The 12,446-nt window shown below is 43.2% G+C and overlaps 1 protein-coding gene across 1 annotated transcript in view; it reads right to left on the bottom strand.

Moving 5' to 3' along the window:
* The window catches only part of LOC146788643 (putative cation-transporting ATPase 13A4), a 383,399-nt gene that overhangs the window by 314,695 nt on the left and 56,258 nt on the right, over positions 1–12,446 (bottom strand). Inside the window, 1 exon segment of the mRNA XM_085635852.1 lies at positions 1,488–1,661. Within this exon segment, the coding sequence (XP_085491978.1) occupies positions 1,488–1,661 (174 nt within the window).

Here is a 12,446-nt window from a genome sequence, read left to right as displayed (position 1 = left end):
ACTGCCTTTGCAACCTTTGGCCATAAAGGTGTCGAAATCAGTGGCAAGAACACATTGGTGTCTCACATTACTAGCTTCAAGCTCCAACCTCTATTTCTGCTCACTTTGTATTACGCTTTCGTGAATAATATTCTGCCGTTCACTATTAATGTAATACAAAGTAGAGCAGCAGGATCTGGAAAGGGAGTTTCACTGGCATCTTAGGTTAGTAAACTAGAATACTCTTCACTGCATAGCATATGCGTGTGGTTGAGCGAGAGTGTGGGTAAGAGAGCATGTACAAATGTGAGTATGTATGTTAGCATGTGGGAAAGTGATTATGTGTGTGTGTGCGTGTGCGTGTGTGTGTGTGTGCTAGAAAGTGAGTGTATAATAAAGTAGAAGAGAGTCAGGGTGAGAGTGAGCAAGAGAGTGGGAATTAGTGAATCAGAGAAAAAGTAAGTAGAATTATTTTGATGTTATTTTATCAGGTCTAAGGTTATGTTACATGACTTTCAGTGTTGCCAATACAGTAATAGGATGTAGGATGTCACTTCCACTACCTCTGGCATTTTAGTGAATCAACGCCTATGCTGGGCAAAAGATCTTGACAGTTTCTTGTCCTTCTGACTAAATAATATTCACTGGTCACAAATCTTCATATTCCACTGCTCAACTCCTGGAAATACCTTTTATTCTTCATTGTCCCAACACAGATTGGCCAGAGCTGCCTGACTCCTATACTCATTGCCAGTGAGTCTGGTCAGTACCTCTAACATATCAACATATGCACAGCACACAACTCAGTCGGGCACTGATTCACTCCACCTCTCCCATCACAACGTTTGGTGCAGAGGGCCTCCATTAATACACTAAATGTTGTCTAATGCCCCTTTAATGGAAATAGGGTAGGGCTACCACCAGCTCAACTCTGTCAAAGGACAGAGCAGAATTCTCTCACCCACCACATCATGTGACCTCGTTGCTCAAATTGTGGAATCTCATCCATTCAAATGTATTACTAATCTTTCAAACTAGATGGTGAACACCAGGATGTGTGAATGTACCACTGAACCATGGTGTCTTCACCAACCTCTGTAAGTTGTCCAAGATCCATGGCATAACATCACTGCTCTTTATAAAAATAAAGACTTAATCGTTCAGCCAGACAGGTCACACTTTTACCAGAACACACAGTGGCTGTTGCAGGAGCCGGCCCTGTCCTCACAATTATAAGTGGGTTTTATATTTGAGGATTTGCCCCATCATCTCTAGACAGCTGTAACATGTGGATGCCAATATAAACATCCTTTATTGGCTCCAGCTGGGGCAGGACACAACAAACAGACTAGACTGAGCCAGAAACAGCAAATTGTTATGCTTACATATTCTGAATGCGTTTCACACTTAAATGAATCATCTACAAAGCCCTCATCAGGTTTTGGAAAGCCACCTCACCTCTTATCCCAACAATTTTGAAGTTAGTGTTTAAGATAAAACTAACATACTGTGGTTCGAAGTAAAATAACATCAGCTTCTTCAAAAGTGCAGGGCGTGCAGTGAGCCCAGACGTCCCACTCCGGCTTCCAATAGAAGAGTAGTATCAGGAACCCCACAGAGAAGATGTACCCAAGGAGACAGGCGATGCTAAGACATGTCTGTGTCCTGAAGCCAAAGAGCTCCTAAAAATGAAAAATAAGGGTTACTGAAGCAAAACCAAAGCAACTATTAAATAGAATTTGATAAAACTTTGGATTATTGGTGGTGATGAACTCTCAAACAGGATGGCAGAATTATCCTGCCCAAACTGAGAAGATCAATCAGGTAAAGAACTCGTAACTTGAAAGAGTACTCTTCATACAGGCTCAGGCAGCTGTCATATATATTTCAATAAATGTAAGACATTAAAGGCATTCACAAATGTCATGAACTAACCAAAGGAGTTAACTTGTGCCACAAAGAGAGTTCATTTAATTATTAATTGTGTTTCCATCCAAAACTATCACTAGGACTGTGGCCTCTTGACAAATGATGAAGAATGCAGAGGTAAGGAACTTGCATTTCAAAGATCCAGGTAATTGAAGGTTTATGGATGCACAAAAGGTCTGGCATTTTGTGACCAGAACTGCAGGTGATCCATACATCCAATGGCTGAACAATGAAGGATTAACTGGAAGCTCTTTTTATGTTGAAGTGTAAGGAGAAGAGAACGAGTCAGAGGAGGATCACTGACTCTTGATTGATCATATCAGCTGTTTGTTTTTTGTAGTATTACATTGATGACTTGTTGAAGAAAGCTCAATGTGCAAAGCAAGCCAATAAAATGTAACCTTTCTGGCCACCACAAGCCATCTCTAACTTGCCAAGAGCATCCATAATGCCAACAAGCCTGGCAGCTGGATGGGAGAAAAATTAACTATTGAAGAAGTGTGCCAAACTTTTATAGTCTCTGAACTAAAGCCTTGCTTTCCAGATCTGGCAAATATGGCTTTCTAATTGAACTCAGGCCATAGTAGGTATGCTGTCTCCTGTTGATGTGACTATTTAAGTGAGTGAGTATGTGTTAGCAGCTGTTTGAGTAAGTGACTGAGTGTGTATAACTGTAAAGGTGAGTAAATGGTTGTGTGAGTGACTCTGTAGGTGAGAGAGTAGGGATGTGAGTAGGTCTATGAGTGACTGACAGTGTGTGAGTGGCTGTATGGGTATATGAGTAGATATATCAGTGGCTGTATTAGTGAGCGAGTTGGTATATGAGTGGTTGTATGGGTGACTGAGTGGATGTGTGTGTACACCTATGAATCAGTGAGTGGGTATGTAAGTACTGGTAAGGATGTGTCAATGGTTTCCTGAATGGTGGTGTGGAAGTTGGAGTGGGTGTATGAAAGGTTACATGTGGTCTGAATGGGTATGTCAGAGATCCTGTGGCTGAGGTCATCAGTGATGTCATCATTGATGTCATTTGAGATGTCATGAGTGATGTCACTGACCATGTCATGAGTGATGCAATATGTGAGGTCATAAACAGTGCACTGGTGGGACCATAATTTGATGAATTTATCTGGTTTTGTATGAGTGAAATATCAGCCTAACCATAACATCCCTGTAACCTTTGTTTTTTTCACTGAATTTCTTAGGTTTTTTTAAATACTATTTACTAACTATAACGTCTCTGTAGCCTTTGTTATTTCAGTGAATATCTAAGGTCTTTTACATGCTAAATCCTCACTATTACGTCTATGTTACCTTTGGGTTTTACAGTATATTTGTGAGATTTTTCAAATTCTATTTCCCAACTATAACATCAATGTAACGCATGATATTTTAAATTAAGTTTTAAGGTTTTTCAATTGTATTTTCTATCTAAAACGGCTCTATAAGAGGTATTTTTATACCCTTGTATTTTCTTCAGTAGATTAGTAAGCATTGTTTTTTTCTTTACATTTTATATATATATTTGGTACGACATTGCGATCCCTGTGGAAACGTCACGAAAACAGAAAACAAAAGCAGACATTCAATAGCCACCAACACATCCAAAAATAATATGTAAAAAAATCCATTCTGAACATCACCCTACACATATTTCTATACACATACTTTAAAAACATATTTAAACTCATATGTTATTATTAAGTTTTGTTAAAAACCATCTTTCGGACCGTTTTTCAGTTTTTGCGGTTATTTGGGACGTCACAATATCTCCATTTAGCAGAATGGTTGCGCCTTTTCCATAAAGTAAAAACACATATATGCACGTATACTACAGAATTTTACACACTAGGGTTTTATTACTGTACAGATCAAACTCATGTTTTTCTAATGTATTTCTTGAACAACCATCTCTAAAACCTTTTTTCCGTTGTTTACCAGAGATCGCAATGACGTTGGTCGTCGCGAACGCAGTGGTTGCATCGTTAAAGAGGAAAGCAAAAGCACCACATTCGAAAATTGTAACTATCTTAATTCATTCTAAGTTCTAACCATAACAGTAGACAACTCACTATATGACTAACTCTTGAGGGAGCTTCAGCAAGCGTAAGATACGTGGTGGATGGTCAGTGTACAGCAGGATTTCTGGTTAGAAAAGGGGTCAGGCAGGGCTGCGTCCTGGCCCCCTTTCTTTTTAATTTATACATTAAAGGTCTGGCCGAGCCACTCCTTAAGAGTGGGCATGATTTTCCTCAGGTAGGTGGGAGACCTTTACCGGCTCTCCTTTACGCTGACGACGCCGTTTTAATGGCGTGTACAGTTAATGAGTTACAAAGGGTCCTGACCAGTTTTAATACTTTCATGCTTGATTTGGGCTTAAAAATTAATCTTTCCAAAACTTTTATAATGAACTGTGCTACTGGCACCCGGAGCATTATGGGTCGGGACATCTATCTGGATCGTAGGAAGCTAGCAACTACTACTACTTTCTCGTATCTCGGCATCCTTTTCTGTTATAACGACACATGCACTCAAGCAATTGAGCAGAAAAAACTGGGTTTTAGTAGATCAACCAGTGCCCTGGCTACTTTTGCAAAGAGACTGGGAAGGAAGCCGCCCAGCGAACTCTTGCAAATCTACAAGGCCCAGTGTACTTCAGCAGCGATATACGGGGCAGGGGTGTGGGGCTTTGCGAATTCCCTTCCCTTACAAAATTTGGAAAACGCTTTCCTTCGATATATCCTCTCCGTCCATCCTGGCACATCTTCTTTTGTGTGCCATGAGGAGTTGGGCCTCCCGTATTTAGCAGACCTTATCAAACTTTAGCCAATTCTTCTATGGCATAGGATCTGGACCAGTGAGCAGACCCATTTAAATAGAGACATCCAGCTTGACTGTATTAAGTTGGATGGGGTGCTGAAGATACCTTGGCTCAAGTTTATCTATAGGTTTATGAGTGATCTTGGTCACCCAGAGTTTTACTCAAATCCCAGCTCTATGCCTCGAAATGTTGGGCTCTGTTAGAATAGCAGATGAGGCTTCCAAACCTACAGTCATCCAACACCAACTAAGGCTTAGCTCTTTGGATATGGAACCTTATTTAAATTTTGTCCCAAGTGGACACAACAGAATGCTGCTGATAAGATTCAGACTGGGTGTGGTACACAGACTAGTGACCACACCCAGAATGAATGGCTGGTCCAGAGTATTACCCCCCTGCTTATGTGACACCCGCTCAGAGCAGTCCACCATTCACCTAGTCTTTTTTTGCAAGTTTTTTAAAGAATTAAGGAAAGTCTGGTTACTTCCCCTTGTGACAGCAGGGCCTCAGGCAATGCCGTCCAGCACTTGTTCCCCTACTACTTCAAGACAATGAACACGTGGCCTGGAGGGTATCCACTTTTCTGAAAAAGGCCCTGCGGTTGAGGAAAAGCATGTCTCTCGAATCTTGGGAGGTTGCACCTTAGGTGAATTATTGGGACTTGAATTATGTCTGGATATCATGTAAACTAGATTTTTAATGTAAGGTGTCTTTGTTATTTAATCTTTTCTTTTAACTTGGATATTTTAACTGTGCACTTTTATCTTGAAATATTTAATGATTCTGATACGTGCTTTTATGACTGTAATTTTCATGGTCGACTAAAGCTTAATTGTTTTTGTTTTTTTACTAACTCTATCAACACATTTATAAAAAAAATCAATATTTCTATAACAATGCATATTAATGATTCACTGATATATTTTTTTACCAATATTTGCAACAGCGTCGATAGTCGCACTGTTTCCACGAAGGTACATAAATATAGCGCGCAATTAAAAAAAAACTTTTGGACACATAACTTGTGTCACTAACACCTCCATTTCTCAAACATGGGGTCAGAGTACCTCCACTCTGACCCCTTATGTTAGCTTTTTTTTACATTTTCAGCCCCGGGAACATTTTGATTGAAAAATGGCCCGTAACTTCCTTTTCGGGTTGCATCCACCCAATCAGAGCATTCCAGTTTGCATTCCAGTTTGCCGTGCATTCACGATTTATCTTGAAACCACTGCGAAAAATCCGCGGCCAGAGATATCACTATAATTTTAAACTTACATTTCTCAACAACTACTGAATGGATTTACACCAAAAAGCAAAAGACACTTCCTTCAATCACATCTACCTCCCTACCAAATTTGGTGTAAATCTGTTCAACAGTTCAGGCTTTAGGTGTGGCTAAATGTTCCTATGGGAATAAACATTACAAATGCAACCTTATTTTGCACCCTAAAGTCTCAGTCCCCATTTCACAGATCACCCCCAAACTTTCCATAACAATAGAACCCACCTTGAAACTTTTTGGGAAATTTCATGAAGATTGGTTAAGCAATGTCAAAGTTGTGTCCAAGCCAAAAAATGCTTTCCCCATGGAAACTAAGTCCTAACTAGAACTACCTACTGGTGACCGCTAGTAGTTAATATACATGTTTATATATCTTTATTTTACTAATAGGTTAAGTGTCCTTTGATGAACATTACAAAACTTTCCAACTGAAAAATGATGACAGCCTCATGGGTGAAATGGGATGAAGTGGTCAATACAGGCATGTGTGGAGCAGCGGCTGGGAAAAAAACCCTACCTTTGTGAAACACTACAGATTCAATTTAGTTCAAGGGAATGGATTGCAGTTTGGTACAAAGGATTTGAGTTCAGAGAACATGCCATGAATATTTCTGAAGTGATAAGAGATTTAGGTGTCTATCAATTGTATTGTTGCACACATTCTCTTTACTAGTTCACATGTATACATTTGGTTTGCTTTGAGATTTTTGTATTAGTAAGGAATGGGACAGGGAATTTGAATGAGAAGGTAATATATGCTACTCTGTAATGCACAGAACACAAGCAGTATGTGCAGCCCTGCCAGGCACCACGCATCAAGGGTTAAGGAAACACATTTTAATGCTGGTGTTCGCATCACCGCATTAAAATGCATTTGTGGTGCATACAGAGCTCCCTGAATAGCCTTGGGGGAATAGCAGTTTACTCCAAAATAATATTTGGCTGTGCTGGGGCTAATAGACTCAAGTGGAACGCACTCCCTCTGAACGTCAGAACAGAGCCCGATTTACTTCGGTTCAGAAAAACCCTCAAAACTCTCCTCTTCCCCTAATCCGGTCTCTTACCTAGCCGCTCCCCCTCCTGAGCAACAAGGTTCTAGCGCTGGGATACCCTCGTGGTGACTACGCGCTCTACAAACTCTAAATAAAAAAAAAAAATAGTACATGAGTGGTTGGGCAATTGTAAAGTGATGGTTTCTTAATACAATCCTGGCAGTTGCATGTGTAAATTCAAGCTACACATTTAGATATATTTATTAACTTGGCCCAGAGAGCCTGAAAGGCTATCTCTGCCTAATTCCAATGTGTGCATCAAACTGCCAAGATATCAGCAGTTCTCCAAGGCTTTTCAAAGGCATACAATGGGTTTAATAAGACAAGGTCAGCAGCCGGAATGTGACCTAACTCTGGGCCTCTGAAGGGCCTGAAAGAATTGCAGTGATTGCCTGTTTTCGGGAAATTTCAAAAATTTAACCAACCCAAATGCAAGCAAGGGAAAAGGGCACTCATGCCCTTGGGTTCAATAACAAAAAGATCGGCATACCTGGGATGCAGTGGGATCTTTCAAACCTGAACCTCCTGGTCTTTGTGTCTTAGAGTGGGCATGCTGGTGACTTCATTTGGGGCAGGGATGGATTGGGAGCACAATCCGGCCCAGGCATCCCCAAAATAAGTGGCCCACATTCCCCGATCACGCACGTTGATGAAACAGCATTTAGCTATTCTCACTGAGAAATGTTTGATAAATTATGTATTTTAAAGCTCATAGCACCAGAAACATTGGTGAAAACTTAAAGCACTACATTTTAGCCAAAGGCCACTACTCCTGATCAGTCTGTGCTTGTCACCAGGCCATTTTCTTAACTGGCCTTATCGGTATTTCAATGTCCTGGATGGTACAAAAATGAAGAAAGTCACCTAAACCTGGTATTTCCTCCTCTGATCAATATGAACTTTAATCAGTATGTGTAAAGTGAAAGCAGTTTAAAATGTGGTCTAAGTGATCCTTGGCTGTCAGGTAAAACTAAACAAGGGCAGAATAGCCTAGTTAAGAAGGAATACAGATGTTCTTATTATAGTATAAAGAATCCACTTTCATTAATATGTTTCCATAGTTTTAATATGGCACAAACTCAGCCCAAGGGCAAGGATCATATGAGCACCAGCCACATTTCAGATGATCAAACTCATTTGCATTTTCGGCCTTGGGCAATTAAGTCGTTTGCTCACAATCACAGGATGTTGAGCAGAAGCTGGGACTTGAATCTATTTTCACAGTTTATATTCGGCAGCTCTGACCCTAAGATTGCATCCTCTCAATGTTCCTCTCTGGTAAAAGTGTGTCACAGTGCAGGCAAACATAGTGAGGCCTATGCAAACGTACCCCCTCCTCCACTAAGGTCTGAAAGACACTGGGACCTGCCAACAACAGGCCCTGAGTGAGGCCGTTCAAATCCCTCTCTCTCCTCCCCAGACAACTATAACCTCAGGGCGATTGCCTGGTATGGAAGGGGTGCAGAAAAGCAAAGAGTTGCTGCTGCTCCAGGGGAGCTGAGGTGACAATGAGCTTATGACAAGATCCCCTGTCGCAGCCAGGCTGCTGCATTCTCAACACAATGCCTCACTTTTACAGCATGGCAGAGGAGTGGGGCACTGCCCCTGAATGCCTGTACTGGACCCACAGGGGGCAAGATAAAGTCTGCAGCGGGCAGAACAATACTGGCATAGCAATGTTGCTGCAAACTACCCCTCATAGCCTAACTGCCCACAATGCTGGCCTCACATTACAGTGGCCTGGCGGGGAAGACAGAAAGGATCAATGAGCCGGTTGACAGAGCTCCTAACAAAATTTGGCCCACATGTGGTCGGTAGGCACTGGTTGATCGCCCTATGCCCAACTGCCCGCCTTCACAATTCAATGTTGACTGCATACCAAAAAGCTGAATATGTATAAAGTATGGTGTGCATTAGTCTCCTCAGTGCTGCTGAAGATCACACATGGACAGAGCATTTGAATGATTCCATCTGCCCCACTTACAGAATATAGGTACTGGTTGAGTGAGGACATACTGGCATAAAAAGAACAGGTCTGTGAATAATGCAAGGAGCGGATCAATCCAAAAGCTGCCGAGGCTCACCCAAAGGCAGGATTCTCCTGTGGTACCTTGATTGGTTAATGCCATCACTGCAGAGATTTTGTGTGTAACCAGAAAAAAACAGAATTGTCTCCAGCTTAGTACATTGAGAAACCCTGACTTCTGTTTCATAGTTCTACAAGGTCCCAGCCTGCACTGGGAATATGCACATTAATTTGAAATTGCATTTAAACGAATATGAGACAAGATTCTGCAAATGTGGGGACATTTAGGGGCATATTTACAAGAAAGTGGTGGAGCGCTGTGTTACCCCAAAATTGGTTATGCAGCACTCCATCAGTTTTAAAATGCATGGATGCACCATATTTCCGCTGGTGCTGGAAAAAGCTGCCTAGAGCCAGCGCTGGCACCTTTGCACCTTGTTGCAAGGGTGCCTGCACTGCAGGTGTGATTGTTGATGTGCAGGAAGGGACACCTTTTTACAGACGGTTTGCTGTTTCTATGTGTGTTGAAATGCAAAGTTTTTAGAACTCCTCATTGATAAAAAAGGGTGCAATTCCTGATATTTTTCTCTTTCCATGCACTTCACTGCTTGGTTTTTCTCGTGAGAAAGTGTTGCTCTAAGTGTCACATATTTGGCAGTTGCATGTCACTCATATGTGCACTGTGCCCACGGCTCTTGTCACCCATGAGGGTATCCAGGTGAGGGCAGAGTCCAGTTGTTTAGCCAAATAGCCAGGTCTTGAGGGGTTTTCAGAACTTTGAAAGAGATAGGGAGGTCTGTAGATGAAAGGGTAGCCCATACATGTCTTTGCTACTGGGCAGGAGAAGGTGCAACCTCCACATCTGCTATGTCGTATGAGGGGGTGAAGGTTAGAGAAATGGATGCGGAGACGTCTGGTGGGCTGATGGACGTTCAGATGGTGGTTCAAGTAGGCGGGTCCACAGTTTGTAGGGCCTTGTATGCATGGGTCAGGAGCTGGAATTGGCATGTTTTTGTACGGGGAGCCAGAGGAGTTTCCTGAGGTAGGGGGCAATGTGGTTTTGTCTAGGGAGATCCAGGACAAGTTCGGCTGCTGCATTCTGTATGATCTGTAGTCGTCAGAGAAGGTGAGCTGCGATCACTGTGTAGAGATTGTTGCTGTAGTCCAGTTGGCTTGAGGTAAGGGCCTGGTGTATGGTGCGTCTTGACCTTAAGGTTAGTCATTTGAATATTTTACGAAGCAGGCGGAGGATGAAGAATCAGGCGGAGGAGACGGAGTTGACCTGTGTTGTCATGGTTAACTTATTGTCCTGAATGATGCCAAGTTTCCTAGCTTGGTCAGGGGAGGTCAGCGATCTGAGGGCTATCAAGATGCGTCCCACGGGGAGCTTTTGTTTCTGAAACACAGTACTGTGGTAATGTGTACTTACTTAGCCTCTGACTTGGAATGTAGTGAGCTCATGGAGCAAGTGTTCTATATTCCTGTACCAAGATTCTCATGTGTGTCAGTTGCTCCAGAGCCCCTTCTTGGATGGATGTATACCCAGATTAAACTATATGTTTCCAGTAACTCTGCGTGACTCCTCACTACAAGATTGGCGACGACCGGGATTGTTTCTCATCCAAACGAGCAAGAAGGGGCCAGAGGATGAAGCGGTGAAATACTTCAAAGGATCTGAACCAGTGAAGTATTGAATTGGGTATTTCGAACTTTCATTGCCCCACACGAAGAGCGAGGTGAGAAATTAATTCACTCTTAGCTGTACTGTCCCGCTTTAAGAAGGAGCAACTCAGCAGTTTTTCGCGGTGTGTGAGGTATTTAAAAAGGGAGTTGCTGCGTTGCCATGGTGCGCGGCTAAGCTGGTTATTTGAATCCGTGACAAGCAGCGGTGTTTTAAGACGTAGAGCTGCGCAGTTACTAAAACTTGGCATTGTTTCATTTTTATTTTTATTTAAAGTTTGGGCCTCTGACACTCGCATTATTGGAACGATTCTTGGAAGGGGAGCGGTGTTGCTCGCGACGACACTTCGAGCTTCTATATGCTCGCGCTTGAATCTCGCGCGTTAAACAAGCAACGTTCAACCCTTACTCGCAGCGTTTAATCAGCAGGCTCACAATTTATATCTATTCTTCAGCAATTAAAGCTTTTGAAAAGATGATAAAATAGGAAGGCTCTTGTTACGATGCGTTTCCTATGTATGCCATGTTAATACCAGTTGGTATGTTCCGTCCTCCCCCGCGGCATATGGTTTGTTCCAAGTCCCTGAAGGGGACTGTAGGAGAGTAGGGTCTGCAATCCTATGATCACCCAGATTTTTTGCTTTTGCTTCATTGGTTTACGACTTTCCCTGGCTGTGGGCCTGCCAATCAGACCCACAGCCTAGCTGTTCTCTCTCGAAATTAACACACTTGTACACTAGGTGCATCCACTAATTGGAACTGGGCCGCCTTGTCAGTCCCTGTATCAGCATACCACAGGTATCCAGGGCATCGGTGTACCCAGGGCCTACCAGGGGCTGCAGCATGTATTATGCCACCCCTGGATGGCCGCCCAAATCTGACACAACTGGCTGCACGACAGCTGGGGCAAAGTGGTGTAATCACCCGTTGCTGTAGGTGTAGTATTCCTATACCTAACCCTAGAATGGACACATGGATTCCTATCAGTCACTCCTATGGCAGGCCTTATCAATCCTGAAGGCAGAGTGCGGGGAATCATGTGGGATGGTGCTCTGGCGCGAGCTGAGCCCGTCGACGGCTTACGGTACCAAGTCCTAATAGCCGTTCCAGGGTGACGCGTGCCAACTACTTTAAAATGCATTATAATCCCTGCGGTTATTTGCTAACTTTGGCATCGCATCACCCACACATGTAGAGTAAGGTGTCATACGAATGGGAATACCACCCCTCACCAATTCTGGCGACAGGGTTAGCATTCCCCCTTTTAGAGGGGCACAACATGGAAGTAACCTTGAACCCCGGTTAAAAGTTGACTCAAGCCTCAGCATCACAAAATGGATGCTGTCACCAGACACAAGTCTGACCTCCTGCTGCTGGGAGACCTTCCAGCGGAGGGAGCTTGGACAAAGGGTTTCCTGTCGAGGGCGGTGTTAGCACCATCCCAGACAGGGTTTGTGTATCCCAGGTAGGCAGGGCTGAAAGGAAGGTGATTGCAAGTGGCACCCCGGTGCTCACTGTGCATAGCCCGGCTCAAACCAGTTTCGGGGGCAACCCTGCCCCTGGGCTGGGGCGAAGCCGGACAAAGGATAGGGGTGTAACCACCCCCCTCCTGGCCCCACCCATAGGTAGGACCTAGTCACGGGCCAGCCCCTTTTCCTAGAATAAAGGTAGGAG

This window comes from Triturus cristatus, chromosome 11 (genome assembly GCF_964204655.1).
Source record: "Triturus cristatus chromosome 11, aTriCri1.1, whole genome shotgun sequence".
Lineage (NCBI taxonomy): Eukaryota > Metazoa > Chordata > Amphibia > Caudata > Salamandridae > Triturus > Triturus cristatus.
Note: the sequence above shows the minus strand (reverse complement) of the source record. Positions and strands in the feature narration are given on the sequence as shown.